General features: G+C 42.0%; 1 protein-coding gene across 3 annotated transcripts in view; it reads left to right on the top strand.

The window, feature by feature from the left end:
- The window catches only part of LOC126188903 (paramyosin, long form), a 187,870-nt gene that overhangs the window by 121,062 nt on the left and 50,132 nt on the right, over positions 1–16,676 (top strand). For all 3 annotated transcript variants that reach the window (XM_049930591.1, XM_049930590.1, XM_049930592.1), the window contains exons 6-8: positions 7,010–7,088; positions 7,172–7,291; positions 10,400–10,525. In XM_049930591.1, coding sequence (XP_049786548.1) covers positions 7,010–7,088; positions 7,172–7,291; positions 10,400–10,525 — 325 coding nt within the window. The remainder of the gene's footprint in view (positions 1–7,009; positions 7,089–7,171; positions 7,292–10,399; positions 10,526–16,676) is intronic.

Genomic DNA, 16,676 nt, shown 5'->3' with positions numbered 1-16,676 from the left:
AGGAGTTTTGCTATTTGGGGAGCAAAATAACAAATGATGGTCGAAGTAGAGAGGATATAAAATGTAGACTGGCAATGGCAAAGAAAGCGTTTCTGAAGAAGAGAAATTTGTTAACATCGAGTATAGATTTAAGTGTCAGGAAGTCATTTCTGAAAGTATTTGTATGGAGTTTAGCATTGTATGGAAGTGAAACATGGACGGTAAATAGTTTGGACAAGAAAAGAATAGAAGCTTTCGAAATGTGGTGCTACAGAAGAATGCTGAAGATTAGATGGGTAGATCACATAACTAATGAGGAAGTATTGAATAGGATTGGGGAGAAGAGAAGATTGTGGCACAACGTGACCAGAAGAAGGGATCGGTTGGTAGGACATGTCCTGAGGCATCAAGGGATCACCAATTTAGTATTGGAGGGCAGCGTGGAGGGTAAAAATCGTAGGGGGAGACCAAGAGATGAATACACTAAGCAGATGCAGAAGGATGTAGGTTGCAGTAGGTACTGGGAGATGAAGAAGCTTGCACAGGATAGAGTAGCATGGAGAGCTGCATCAAACCAGTTTCAGGACTGAAGACCACAACAACAACAACAACTCCTTTTATCAAACCTCACAGTCATAACAAAAAAAAAGATAGACACTCTGCTTCCGTCCTCTTTTTACACAAATGTTGAAAATTTAAAACACGAAAAAAAGGAAATAAATGCTTTTATTTCTTTATCCTCCCAGCTGTATTTGTTGTCTTCCACTTTAAATTCTGTCAAATTCAAAGCCACAAGGTTCCATGTGTACGCACAAGGATGCGGGAACCATTATACATCTGCGACATACAAGGTGATCAGAAACAATCTGGAAAACTTGTAGGAGTGTTCCAAGGGAGATTGTGCTGAGAAATAGCCGCTAAGAAAAAGAAAACTCGATACCTTGTGCCGTTTCACAGTTAATTAGCATTAAAGTTAGCCAATCAGCCGTTTGCGTGTGCAAATTCAAGCGGCCCGCCCGACACGGTGGCACCAAACGAGGTCTTCGTTTGGTTTCCTAAGACCGATCAAGTGAGTGACGCAAAAGCTGGACATGGGACGCTAGTATCGATCGAACCCGAGCCAAGGGCTGAGCAGTCTCGTGCGCTGCCGTCTACGCTTTGAGAACAACTGACCCTAGCTGTGGTTACCGGGCCGCTTGACTTCGAGCGCGCAACGGCGTGATCGGCTAACTTCTACGCGATTTTTTCTTAACAATTATTTCTCTTCAGAACCTACCCTGCAACACCCATACATGCATTTCACACTGTTTCTGACCACCCTGTACGTCGTCTAATAGAGAACAAGAGAAAACTGCTCTCTATCTCTCTATTAATTAGATGATATATGTTTCAGACATGTATCGGTTCGTGCGTCTTTGTGCCAATCTTAGGGCGTCGACATAATTTAAACTAGAGAATAGCAAATACAACAGAGTTGATAGGACAAAAAAAGGTGAACAAAAAAGGATTCACTTATATTCCTCTGCAGAGTTCTTAGCATCTGACATCGCCATCATCCTCTATCACTACAGAACCTACAAGAAGGAAAGTCATAGGAAATATAGCTTTCAACCTTCTCCAGAGAAAGTGTACCGCACAAGTGGAAGTTCCATACCCATAAAATGGAAATTGCTTCCTGGCTTGTATAAATATGAGCGAAAAAACGCGCCCATGGAGAAAACGTTTACATGCGTCGTAGAACTGCACACAAGTTCCCCAGTGGTAAGCTATTTTACCCTGAAATTAAAATGATAAACGACATACATAAAGTGAAGTTTATAGAGTTGTCTAAAAGTTTTCAGTAAGTACCCTGTGTTAATCCCTGAATCTAAAAAGACATTTTTCGTACGTTATTACATATGTAAGCGTAAAATTATCGGAGATATTACAATAAAACAACTTTATTGAAAAACGCATGAAATATTTTCATTAATCGTAAATTATAGTAACTAGTCATAACAATGGAAAATTTAATTGTCATACGACAAATTTCTTATCTTTCCTAAACCACAAAAAACATTCGAAACTTATTCTTTTCACCTCTCGTAAATATTTAGTAACAACGTGACAAAGGTACACAGTAATGTAGAGAAATTAAAGACCCAGACAACTTATTGGAATTGCTGTTCACTACTCTACCGTTAGGTGGATGCCTTGCTATCTCTTCCTCATCCTGATGTAAGCACTCAGATGAGTGACGGAAGTGTACAAACTTTCCTACTAGCGTGTAGCCCTTTCCCTTTTAATCAGAGGCGGTTGTCAGTACTAAAGATGGACGTTAGGGAAATTGTTTTCAACCCTGATGACCCTACATCGAGCGGACTTGGTGGTTGTGTGAAGTCGAGTCTAAGGCGCCCCCACAATCTGCCACGGCACACCTTTTGCACACCTGACATCACAGGGAAAGTAGGAACCATTATGTCGTTGGATTGCATGTTTAAGCACCGCCGTGCTGTCTGGAAGCAATGGAATGGTGCATCATCTTGTTTAATCTGTAAGTTCCATTGAGGATTGTGTAAACACGGCGAACTGGTGAACATTATCAGCATATCCTTTAATGCTCGATTGCGGGGAACGACTATACAAGAGCGAGTCGTCACATTTCATTCCACGTAAACATTCCACAAACGCGTCTGAAACGTACCCTGCCAACAGGAAGGATGTAGCGTCACAAGTGCCCTTGTGGGATGGTGGCTTCTGCCTCACCTTAGTGACAAGCTAGTTCTAGATGGCTGCCTGCCCACAATACCAACCAAGCTGGCCAAAAGCGACCCCTGTCCTGCAAACGCTGTTTAATACGGAAGCTGACTGGCGGCAGTGTTGCCTGCAACGGGGTTCTGGCTGCAGAGCCAAAGCGCTGTCTGCGGCATCCTGCGCTTGTCCAACTTCAGACGTGGCGTCTCTCTAGCTTGATCATCCGTCCAGGATCAAATGGATATAGGTCTCGTGGTTTCCGATATCACAAGCGCAACAATCCTCGGCTAACAGCCGGTCTAACGAAGCGACAATGACGTAGCAGGTTGAATTGTTCCACTAACTGAGGCAAGGAAGATGCTACCTCTTTAACGTTAAAGATATATAATAAATGTTTCGAAGCTATGACAAAAATTCTGCTTCCTTAAAAATCGTAAAAATGAAGGCTGGTTGGAGCAGTGCAGAGCTTTCTTCTTGTTATGTAAAGGAAAACATGCATTTGAAAGAAAGAAACAGTGTCGCTTTAGTATTTTGCAGTTTACGAGTCACTTGTTCCCAGTTTTTTTTTGTGTCTCACAAGATTTAAATTACTAAGTCTTACAATTCTCTTTAAAGTAACTCACTTTTGTCTCGAGTTATGGCTTACGATAGCTAAGTGCGTAAGTGTCAAACTATAAATCAAGAAACCTGCGGCTGAATCGTTGGCTGGCCATTTTCGCGTTTTTCATCTCTGACAATTATTTATTAATGTGAAAATGACCAGATTACATCTTGTTTGGGGTCCACATTAAACTGTAGGTTCCCCTATAACAGCATGGGGTAAGTCATTTTTTCTGTAAAGTTCAAACGAACCTGAAAGATTGATACTTATATGGATATGGTGTCTGTTTTTTCGGACATGCCTGAAAGAACAGACACCATTGATGACAGGCAGCCGTCTAGAACGAAATTAGAATTAATTTAATACCTTCAGCTGCTGACGGGCGTTGATATATATCAGCGGACACAGGTGAAAATGTGTGCCCCGATCGGGGCTCGAAACCGGGATCTCCTGTGTTGGGGTGGGACACTACGAATGTAGTGTGCGAACATACAGGGTGAGAATTCGGGTCTCGCGGGAGGCGTGCGCAAGATAGTCCCTGCAGTCGCACTCTCCTCTGTGCCCTCACTGGCTCAGATAGATAGAGCGTCTGCCATGTAAGCAGGAGATCCAGGGTTCGAGTCCTGGTCGGGGTACACATTTTCACCTGTCCCCGCTGATATATATCAATGCCCGTCAGCAGCTGAAGGTATTAAATTGATTCTAATTTCGTAAAAGAATGATGACAGTTTTGCTTCAGTCTTCACTCTTGAATAAAAGTTCTGTTTTCTCCATCTCCTTGGCTATCCACTTCAGTTATAAGAAGAGTTAACACTTATGGAAATTCTCAAAATTCCGAAGAAGCCTATTAAACGTGATTACCATCGATTTCAGTTTTTCGACAGTTGTCATCTGAAACTCCGAGTCAGACATTGCTAGTTCCTTAGGTATTACAACATTTCTGCATTCCCATTATCAGAAAGTAATTCGTGAGATGATCGTAGGTTACAAAATTTTAAAACTTTTGATCATATATATATATATATATATATATATATATATATATATATATATATATATATATATAAAGTTTTCGTTTTACACTGAGGTGACAAAAGTCATAGCTCCTAATATGGTGTCGGACCTCCTTTTGCTCAGTGTAAGGCAGCAGCTCGACGTGATATGGATTCAACAAGTCGTTGGAAGTACACTGCAAAAATATTGAGCTATGCTGACTCTATTGCCGTCCATAACTGCGAAAGTGTTGCCGGTGCCGGATTTTCTGCACAAACTAACCTCTCGAGTACGTCCAATAAATGTTCGATGGGGTCCATGTCGGGCGATCTGGGTGGCCAAACCACACGCTCGAACTGTCCAGAATGTTCTTCAAACCAATCATGAAGAACTGTAAGCCGGTGAAATGGCGCAATATCATCCATGAAAATTCCATCGCTTTTTTTAGGAACATGACGTCCATGAATGGCTGCAAATGGTCTCCACGTAGCCGAATATCCAGAGGACCCAGTCCATTCCACGTAAACACAGTCCATGTCATTATGGAGCCACCACCACCTTGCACAGTGCCTCGGTGACAACTTTGATCCATGGCTTCGTGGAGTCTGCGCCACACTCGAACCCTACATCAGCTACCATCAGCTCGTACCAACTGAAATCTGGAGCCATCTAATCAGGCCACGGTTTTCCAAGATCCAACCGACGTAGTATGAGCACAGGAGAAATGCTGAAGGCTGTGTTGTGCTGTTAGCAAAGGCATTCGCATCGGTCGTCTGCTGCCATAGCCGCACTATCCTAAAGCAAACGTTCATCATACATCCCACATTGAATTCTCCGGTTATTTAACGCAGTGTTGCTTGTCTGTTAGCAATGAAAACTCAACGCAAACGCCGCTGTTCCCCGTCGTTAAGTGAAGGACATCGGCCACTATGTTGTCTGTAGTGAGAGGAATTGCCTGAAATTTGATATTCTCGGCACACTCTCAACACTGTGGATCTCGAAATATTGAATTCGCTAACGATTTCTGAAATGTAATGTCCCATTTCCAACTATGAAATCTGTACGGCTTATCAGCCGAGTAGCGTCGTCTTCTTGTCGCAACGTTTCAATGGATTGCGTATCCATCATCTTCAGGCGAAGCGTCGGAATGCTGCCTGTCGCGCGCCTTTTTAGCCGCTGAGCCGCTATCAGATAGCGGTCCAGCGCCTACAAAGGCGCGCGACAGGCAGCATCCCGACACTTCGCCTGAAGATGATGGATACGCAATCCATTGAAACGTTTCGACTAGAAGACGACGCCACCAGGCTGATAACCCGTTAAGATTTCATAGCTGAAATACACCGAGAAAGCCTGCAATCGCATATGCCATGTCCAGCTTCCATTCTAATTCCTGTCGTGTGGCCATAATCACGTCGGAAACGCTTTCACACGAATTGCCTTAGTAAAAATAGCAGCTCCGTCAGTGTACTGCCCTTTTATATCTCGTGTGTGTGATATTACCGTCATCTTTGTATACACATATCTTTATCCCTTGACTTTTGTCTCCTCAGTGTACGTAGCTTTGGATGCAGAATAAAGCACTATCTGGAGACGTATTAGCCTTCTGACTATGGTGAACGAACGTACTTCATCACTTTCTTACCGACAAACAACTCAGTCGCTCGATCCCCACCTTAGAGTAAAGCAGCTTTTTCTGTTTACTTCACTTGGACTTTGCTTCACAGTTATACAGCCGGCCGATGTGGCCGAGCGGTTCTAGGCGCTTCAGTCCGGAATCACGCTGCTGCTACGGTCGCAGGTTCGAATCCTGCCTCGGGCATGGATGTGTGTGATGTCTTTAGGTTATTTAGGTTTAAGTAGCTCTAGGTCTAGGGGACTGATGACCTCACATGTTAAGTCCCATAGTGCTTAGAGCAATTTTAACTATTTGAACAGTTGTTGTTGTTGTTGTTGTTGTGGTCTTCAGTCCTGAGACTGGTTTGATGCCCCTCTCCATGCTACTCTATCCTGTGCAAGCTTCTTCATCTCCCAGTACCTACTGCAGCCTACATCCTTCTGCATCTGCTTAGTGTATTCATCTCTTGGTCTCCCTCTGCGATTTTTACCCTCCACGCTACCCTCCAGTACTAAATTGGTGATCCCTTGATGCCTCAGAACATGTCCTACCAACCGATCCCTTCTTCTAGTCAAGTTGTGCCACAAACTCCTCTTCTCCCCAATTCCATTCAATACCTTCTCATTAGTTATGTGATCTACTCATCTAATCTTCAGCATTCTTCTGTAGCACCACATTCCGAAAGCTTCTGTTCTCTTCTTGTCTAAACTATTTATCGTCCATGTTTCACTTTCATACATGGCTACACTCCATACAAATACTTTCAGAAACGTCTTCCTGACACTTAAATCAATACTCGATGTTAACAAATTTCTTTTCTTCAGAAACGTTTTCCTTGCCATTGCCAGTCTACATTTTATATCTTTTCTACTTCGACCATCGTCAGTTATTTTGCTCCCCAAATAGCAAAACTCCTTTACTACTTTAAGTGTCTCATTTCCTAATCTAATTCCCTCAGCATCACCCGACTTAATTCGACTACATTCCATTATCCTCGTTTTGCTTTTGTTGATGTTCAACTTATACCCTCCTTTCAAGACAGTGTTAGAGTGAGAGGCTAATGAGCAGAGATGTCCTTTGTGTTGCAGGGCTGAGAAGGAGAAGGCCAAGTTCCAGCAGGAGGTGTACGAGCTGCTGGCCCAAATCGAACAGGCCAATAAGGAGAAGGTGAGCGAACGCCTGTAGTGTGTAGCCTGCCAGGCCGTAGCACGAGTCGAATTCCTTTTTCTAATACCGTTTCCACTTTGCAGCTGATGAGCGTCAAGCATGTTGAGAGGCTTGAGATCACCATCTCAGAATTGAGCATCAAGATCGAGGAGCTGAATCGCACCATCGTTGACATCACATCCCACAAGACGCGCTTGTCACAGGTAAGATTCTCTCGCCTTCTCTTAAATCTCTCAGACTGTATATCTCGAGTTATTCACTCATCACTTTGTACTTCCACCGCGCGGGATTAGCTGAGCGGTCTTAGGCGCTGCAGTCATGGACTGTGCGGCTGGTCCCGGCAGTGGTTCGAGTCCTCCCTCGGGCATGGGTGTGTGTGTTTGTCCTTAGGATAATTTAGGTTAAGTACTGTGTAAGCTTAGGGACTGTTGACCTTAGCAGTTAAGTCCCATAAGATTTCATACACATTCGGACTTTGTACCTCTGTTTATGCCTCAGCTTGTGGAATCTCAACTCTCCAAGTTCAGCGACTGCAGGCATACAGCTTCTCTAACCTCACTTTTAAACATTGTTGTGAACAAGCCTGTGATTGTACGATAATACGGTTATTTCTCATTACTTTCGGCTACCAGTCATTTTATGATTGTTTTTTTTTCATTTTGACAAGCATTTCCAAGAACTGCTGTAAGAACAAGCACTTAAACAAAGAACAAATTCTGAAAGAGTGACGCGTTTATCAAAATAAAACAACTTTCATAATATAGCTGGTAGCACAAATTCATTTATTTACAACAAATAATGAAAAATTGTAGCAATGTTATCTCATTCCTCGGACTCCGTCCCCTCCCCCCCCCCCCCCCCCCGAAACTCACCTGTTTCTTCTTGTGTAACCCTTACCTCTAAGTTGCCTCATGAATTAAACCTAATAAGTGTAATCTCAGGTGAAGCTGTATTCCGTTATGATAATATTGCGTTATCCCGTTATTCAATTATTGTGTATCTGTTCGGTTAATCAGAAAGAAAAAAATATTCGTACCCTGTATATTTACAGACTCGAGTACGATTGTGCTAAGTATCAAACTATTACATTCAAGGCTAGAGACACCTATCTGAATCTGTTGTACCCTAAATTTATCGATTTTTTAAAAAATGGTTCGCAGATTGTATGTTATACTATATTAGTCCATGATGAAATTCTTCTGTTCAGGGTCCAACATTCTCATTGTTCTCCGTATGTCTACGATGCTGATTAAACGCGGCACAATCACATCCTGTATCCTCATGGAGTCATTTACAGCTGTTGTCGCCAGTACAATAACATTTTCATAAACAGTATTTCTTGGGTTTTACATTTTTGCCGCCTGTTAAGTTGCTTAATATTCCTGTTGGTCGCTTTGTATGCGGACGTTTGTGCGATATGTTCTAAATATATAAAGTTGCACATGGTCCTCAAGCAGGCAGTACTGTCTGCTGCAGTACCTTCCATCGCCTTCTACTTTATTTCCTATTCTTTCCCTCGTTTTCTTCTTTCTTTCCAGCGAAAGAGTTCCTAGTTATGTAAGAAATATTTGCGCGAGTTCATTACCATCCAGTCACTTGTAACTTTTTTCCGAACCTCCGTCTTCTGCTTTCGTTACACAGCAGCCAAGGGCTACACTTAACCCATCAATACTTTATCACATTTTCCTTTGCTCTGTTTCTGTTGCTTATTTTCCTCCCTACCTACTACTGCTTTGTCGGGGAAACCTTCTATCTTCTTAAATTCGTTTCCGTATTTTGTTCTGTCTTTAGTTTATTCTTTACCTACGGCCATTTCTTCCACGTCTTCATCCACTGTCGTAAGCTCTTTTACTTGTCAGTCTATTTGAACTTAAAACGTTGACTGCCAGGTGATAACTGACGGCCACAGCAGAACCGCACGCCTGGCACCTTTCTGGCCGCCAGAACCTCAAGCCTAATGCCATGCGCCTGGCCTGGACTCACGGCAAAACATACGTCACGGCAGACAATGCGTTAGATTTAGTCCGTCTGTATGAAGCATTAGTCTTTTCTGCCTAATTTCATCGGTAATTTTTTGTAATTGTTTCTACATTCCCGTGTTATTTTTTAGTTGAAATTTTTGTTTTGTTGTTCTATTTCCTAGCACCTTCTTCATACTCTTTCTTTTCTTTTCCTGATTTGATCGTTTTCTTTTTTTCTTTTTAATTGAAGCTTTGGCTGAGACATAATACACCTTCTCTACATCCCTCCACCAATCATCTGTGCTCCATCCTTTCGAGGTCCATTCTCCTTTCCTCAGGTCCATCGCCTCCGTATCCTCGCTTATTGCACCTTGTCCGTGGCCTTCCTCGGCCACTTCCGCCCTCCAAGAATACTGAGAAGGCTACTTGCGGTAGTCTTTCCTCTTCCATCCTAATTAGGTATCCTGCCAACATCACTCTTCTTTTCTTAATCCTTCAGCCAATCTCAGCTTGTGAGTAGAGGTCGGCAATTCCTGATTTTTTAATATTCTCCGTTTCTGTGAGAGGGTGTCTCTCTTGTGGCCAAGCATCTTTCCGTCGAAAAAAAAAGTAATGTACATCTTAATGCAAATGTTTCAGACCCATACAGAGCTACTGGGAGAATTAAACTTCTGTATAGTCTGATTTTAAAACTTCTCGAAACTGCTCTACTGTAGAGCACGTCGCATAAGCAAAACATGCTCTTTTTGCCGCTGCGATACCTGCCTCTATCTCAATATCCATTCTGTTATGCTCGGTGATAGTGATTCCGAAATATTTAAATATGTCAGTTCTTTCAAAAGTGACTTCATCAACCGTCAATGGGGTACCATAATTGGGTGCCTTGCTTACGACCATGTACTTAGCTTTCTCCTCATTAATTTGTAACCATGCTTCCCTTACAACATTTGTGTAGGACTTTGTCATGAGCTGTCTGTCTTCTTTTCTACCACTTAGAATAACATCTCCCGCATATGCAACCCGATTTATTGCGTTATCACTCAGTCTAATTCCAACTGGGTTTAATTCTTGGTGTTTTCTATCTTTTCTAAAATTAAATAAATAAGTATTGGAGATAATGTTTCCTCGTCTAAGACTAGTGATGACTTCAAAGTGCTCTGATATTTCTGTACTAATCTTTACTCTACGATAGTTTTCCTCTAAACACATCTATAGAAACCCTAAAAATAGCGTTTCTGACCCTTAGTAGTTAACGGTTTCTCCCTTAGTCTGTCCTTCCTTTGATCTATGAAAGAGAATGATACAGGTCCTAAGTGTTTAAGCCACAACTGTGAATTTTCCGTCCCGCAGGAGAACATCGAACTGGTGAAGGAGGTGCAGGAGCTGAAGGTGAACCTGGAGAACTCGACATACCTCAAGAGCCAGCTGGCCGGACAGCTCGAGGACGCACGCCGGCGCCTGGAGGACGATGAGAGGGTGAGTGGTCGTCAAACGACACACCGCGTAGGAGAGATCCAAGCGACAAACAGCGGGAATTTATCGAAACCTTGCTTCTCGTGGATACGTGTTCAGGCCCATTGCCACTGTGTCATTCCGCTCGATTATATACGAGAAGCTTTGAGGTGTGTTAAGAGTGTGCATAAAAGGATTTCGCAAGCTCCGAACTATCTAGAAGTAACTGAAATAAAAACTTTTCCTCTCAGACTCATCCTTCAGTTCCTATTTATAATATTGGAATAAGAAAATCTCAGAAAGCAACACATTTTATTGTGGGCAACCACAGATGTAAGAAGTTCTTCTTATTAAACAAAGCTGCAGCAACTGTCAAACAAGCCTTTGCAAACTGAAGTTGCGTCATTCGGTACATCTGAATAGAAAAACCAGAGGTTGGAGTAAACATAAAAAAAATTTGATAAGGAGTCCTGTCAAATCAAAATGTAGCTTCAACGATGTTTAAATACTGAATGCACTAGATGGACAAGAACCCTACAGAGAATCGGGAATACAATAAGCAAAATACCCATATTCAAATCATTTTCTTTCAAATTCTGAAGGTGGAAGGGGTAAAATACATGGAGCGAAAGGCTATTTACAATTTGTACAGAAACCAGATGGCAGTTATGAGTGGAGGGACATGAAAGGGAAGCAGTAGTTGGGAAGGGAGTGAGACAGGATTGTAGCCTATCCCCGATGTTATTCAATCTGTGTACTGAGCAAGCAGTAAAGGAAACAAAAGAAAAATTCGGAGTAGGTATTAAAATCCACGGAGAAAAAATAAAAACTTTGAGGATCACCGATTACATTGTAATTCTGTCAGAGACAGCAAAGTACCTGGAAGAGCAGTTGAATGGAATCGACAATGTCTTGAAACCAGGATATAAGATGAACATCAACAAAAGCAAAACGAGGATAATGGAATGTAGTCGAATTAAGTCGGGTGATGCTAAGGGAATTAGATTAGGAAATGAGACACTTAAAGTAGTAAAGGACTTTTGCTATTTGGGGAGCAAAATAACTGATGATGGTCGAAGTAGAAAGGATATAAAATGTAAACTGGCAATGGCAAGGAAAGCGTTTCTGAAGAAGAGAAATTTGTTAACATCGAGTATAGATTTAAGTGTAAGGAAGTCGTTTCTGAAAGTATTTGTATGGAATGTAGCCATGTATGGAAGTGAAACATGGACGATAACTAGTTTAGACAAGAAGAGAATAGAAGCTTTCGAAATGTGGTGCTACAAAAGAACGCTGAAGATTAGATGGGTAGATCATTTAACTAATGAGGAGGTATTGAATAGGATTGGGGAGAAGAGGAGTTTTTGGCACAACTTGACTAGAAGAAGGGATCGGTTGGTAGGACATGTTCTGAGGCATCAAGGGATCACCAATTTAGTATTGGAGGGCAGCGTGGAGGGTAAAAATCGTAAAGGGAGACCAAGAGATGAATACACTAAGCAGATTCAGAAAGTTGTAGGTTGCAGTGGGTACTGGGAGATGAAGCTTGCACAGGATAGAGTAGCATGGAAAGCTGCATCAAGCTAGTCTCTGGACTGAAGACCACAACAACAACAACATACAGCGAAGCGAAGAGGTTATTCGACGCCCCCATCACTCTCAACTAAGTTATTCTGAAGGTCCTTAAAATTAACGGTAGTCAAAAAGAGGTGGCGAAATGAAGGAGACAGTCATGGTAAGTGCCTCAGGTTGTAGAGAGCAACACGGAGGATAATTTAATAAAAGTATATCAGCCGGACCACGCAATACCTAAAACTCGTAAAAATCTGTTGTATCAAGCCCGCCCCGAGATAATTAACCATAATATCGTGTAGGACCACGAAATGGGCAGTGCTATAAAAATACTAAATCGTGTTAACTGTAGAGAAATACATCAACTCATATTGAAAATAAGATGGACGAAAGATAAAAAGACTGGAAAAGAAAATAACTTAAACAGAAGGATAAAAATCCTGTGTCTTACAGTATTCACCCGACATGTCGCGGCGGGAGCAAGCAGGGTCTGATACCAGCTCAATACCGCCGTGCTTGTTCTCTCCGTGATACATCCTTCCTGATGGAAAAAAACCGCATCACCAAAAAATAATTAATTTAGAGTAATGAAATGTTGGAAATATGTTTTTCTAGGTAACATACGTAAGTGATTAACGTTGCAAGATCAAATCTTAACGTAAGAGAGAGATAAACCATTGCAAATACGAAATGCTGGAACATTAATAACTGGAGTAACCGCCAGAACGTTGAATACACGCATGCATATGTGTATCCACTGTATTGTACAGGTGCCGGTTGTCAGTTTGTAGGATGAATTTCCATGCCTGTTACACTTGGTCAGTCAATATGGGAACGGTTGATGCTGTTTGCGGATGACGCAGGTGGCGTCGTCCAATGATGTCTCGTATGTGTTCGATTGGAGACACATCTGGTGATCGAGCAGGGCAAGGCAACATTCAACGCTCTGTAGAGCACGTTGGGTTACAACAGCGGCATTGAAAACCAGACCCCCCCCCCAGAATGGTGTTCATGAATGGCAGCACAACAAATCGAATCACCAGACTGACTTGCAAATTTGCAATCAGGGTGCATGGGATAATCAGTCTACAACTCCAGGTTTTAGTCCAGTGTGTCCAGCACACAGACAAGTTGGTTGCAGGTCCTCAATTGGCCTCCTACTCAACACACGGCCATCGTCACTGGCGCCGAAGGAGCACTAGCTTTCATCGGAAAACACAACAGACCTCCACCCTGCCCTCCAATGCGTTATCGTCTGATAACACTGAAGTCGCAAACGGCGGTGGTTGGGGTCAGTGGAATGCACGCTACAGGGCGCCAGGTTCGGAGCTCCCTTGAAGTAACCGATATGTAACAGCTGTTCCACTGTGGTGCCAACTACTGCTCAAATCGGTTGCTGCAGATGCAGTACGACGCGCCAGAGCTATACGCCGAACACGATGCCCTGTCGGTGGCGCCACATGGCAGTCTGGAGCCCGGTCTTCTTGCAGCCGTACATCCGCATGACTGCTGCCAGCAATCATGTACAGTGGCTACATTCCTATCAAGCCTTTCTGCAGTATTGCAGAAGGAACATCCAGCATCTTGTAGCCCTATTACACGACCTCGTTCAAACTCAGTGAGGTGCTGATAACGGTATCTTTGTCGCCTTAAATTCATTCTTAACTAACACCAATCCACCACGTCCAATGTCAAAGGTAACTATCGCTTATGATCGTTACAGCGTGCGTTTAAAGCAAACCTGATTTGCATCTTATTATGCTACTGGCGCAAAATTTGAACAGACATCATCTTTCAAATATAGAATATTCCTACCAACTTTCGTTTATGTTGCACATTTTTTTCCGCCAGTGGGTTTAATTTATTTTCCTTAGCGCTCCTGTTTCTTCTGCCTCTCTTATTTTCATTACGACTTAATGTATTTCACTAGTGTTTATTTGATTTAGTACTTTTACATACTGTCCATTTCATGGCCCTACACGATAATATGGTTATTTTTCTCCGGGTTGGCATGATACAACAGACTCTTACGAGTTTTATCCATTCCTTGGTCCGGTTAATATACTTTTACTATATTATCCTCCATGTTTCTTTCTACAACTTGAGGCACTTACCAAGGCCGTCTCTTTCATTCCGTCACTCGTATTTTGACTATCGTTCCTTTCAAGAACGTTTTAGTACAACCTGACTGAGATTAATGGGGACGTCTATAAACTACTTTTCGCTGTAATTGATTTGAATTACAGTATCCTGCTCATTGTGTATCCTATTCTCTTGAGAGATATTGTCCATTCCGTATATTTAGTATCTAAACATCATTAAAGCCACGTATTGATTTCACTGGATTTCTTATCAAAAATTTTAATTTTTCTTCCAATCTCTGTTTTTTCTATGCGTATGTACCTGATGATATATCTTAAGGTTGCGAAACTGGTTGTACTAATAAAGGATTATTCAACAGCTGCTGTAGTTTTGTTTCATAAGAATCTCTCAAAAGGTATCAAGTCGTAAGCAGTGGCCACAGCACAGCAGGGTAAACGCTTTTCCGTGACAGCGCTTCTTTGGTAGATACGAATAAGGTAATACGTATCAGAAAAAACAGAAGGAGGCGTTTAAATATTGGAGTCGCATTAGGGAGGACAGCGGTTCGAATCTCCAATCAACCATCGGGATTCAGGCGATTCGTGGTTCAACTGACACACTTAAGGTAAATGCTGTTGCTTGTTTGAGAAGGACTCGATCGGTTTCCTTCTCTGTATTTTCCCAATGCCCTGCGATCCGTCTGCAGTGACCTCATCGACGAGGGGGCATTAAACACTTATCTTCCTTCCTTCTTCCTTTTAACATATCAACCTATACAAAAAAAGGAAACATTATCGGGATACATGTCAATGGGTCATAAAGCCAACAATAAATAAATCATCCTCTGTCTCTTATTTCCTGATATAGAAAGATCTGGTTTTAATATCCCCTGGATGACGAGACCATCAGACGGAGAGCACAGACCCGCAAAATCGGCCGTAGGGCAACCACGGATCATCTGAATTTGGAAGGCAGGACGGGGATTCGAACAGCCGCCCTCCCGATACTCATTGTCTTATCCGTATTTCTTGTGAAAGTATTGTCGTCCACAACAATTTACCCTAATACGCTGAAAAATTTATTTTAAGTGTATTTCAACAGTCAAGTCGTACAAGACAATTTTACAGAAATTTTTCGCTGTCACGCTCTTCTACAAGAATGAAATAATTTCTGACCGACCAACCCAATATTTAACTGGTCCACCCCCGGTAAATAACGCATCTCGTGCGATCGATATAATTTTCCAGCAATGTCTGTAACACAATGGTGTCTAAGAAAAACAGAAAGAGATATTTACATAATGTCATTTAACGTACGATAGACTACGGAGAAATTTAATCGGTAAATTGTAATGCCTTCAGCACGAATGCATATGAGAACATATGCAACCTTGCATTGTTGACTGATCGCACCAAATTCACACGACAGGCGCTAATAACCTGTTGTCTTTTTCTTTGTTGTTGTTGCTGTTGTTGTCGTTGCCTCATTCACCTTGCCCAGTAAGTGACAAAAATATTCCACTTTTTGCCTAAATGTTTTAAATTTGTTAGAGTAGAAATAAGTAAATCCCTTAACTAATGAGGAGGTGCCATACAGAAATGGGGACAAAAGAAATTGTGGCATAACTTGATTAAAAGACGGGATCGGTTGACAGCACACATTCTGAGGCATCAAGGAATCGTCAGTTTCGTACTGGAGGGAAGAGGGAGGGGTAAAAATTGCAGAGGGCGACCAAGAGACGAGTGCAGTTAGTAGGTTTAAATGGATGTGGGTTACGATAGTTATTTGGAGATGAAGAGGCTTGGATAGGATAGAGCAGCGAATCTTCGTACTGAAGACCACTGCAATAACGGAACACAAACTAAGAAATTAAACATTTGCATGAGTTTTAGGATAAATATAATATAATTTTCATTGATGCTATCAAAAGACGCAAGTGTAAGAAAAAGATACCGACAGACACTGAGAGGTAGTAGAGAGTATGTTGAGGACCAAATTGAGGATAGAAACTCACGTTCGGAAACACCATTTAACGACGCTAGAGAGCGTTCAGTTAACTTTTTAGGCTAATTCTTGGAGCTTTTAGGTTGTTTGGAAGAATCGAACCTATCAACGTCTGTCACAACAATCCTGTCAGTGTTCAAACTCAGTTTCAAGGAAATACCGTACATTTATTGAAACTGGAAGAACCTGTTGGGTGAAAGGGTAATGTTAAAGGAAGGAGGGTTAGAGTTACTGTAGAGTCATAATGAGCGAATACGAACAAAGGGGTCAGGAGGGTAGTAGTGTAGTGATGAGAGGAAATGGAGCCGTAGGAGTGCTAGAAGACAGAAACAGAGCAGATTACTCCGGTGGAAGCCACACAGTGATCTGAAGAGGAAAGGGTGACGGAGGAACATTAATAATGGTTTCGTTTTATGTATCCGTCATTTACTTTCCCTCCATAATAATAATAACAATAATTATTATTATTATGAATGGCTCTACGGCCTTGTACAAGTCATTCAATTGGACACCACTT

This window comes from Schistocerca cancellata, chromosome 5 (genome assembly GCF_023864275.1).
Source record: "Schistocerca cancellata isolate TAMUIC-IGC-003103 chromosome 5, iqSchCanc2.1, whole genome shotgun sequence".
Classification (NCBI taxonomy): Eukaryota; Metazoa; Arthropoda; class Insecta; order Orthoptera; family Acrididae; genus Schistocerca; species Schistocerca cancellata.
This window is presented reverse-complemented; position numbering and strand designations above follow the sequence as displayed.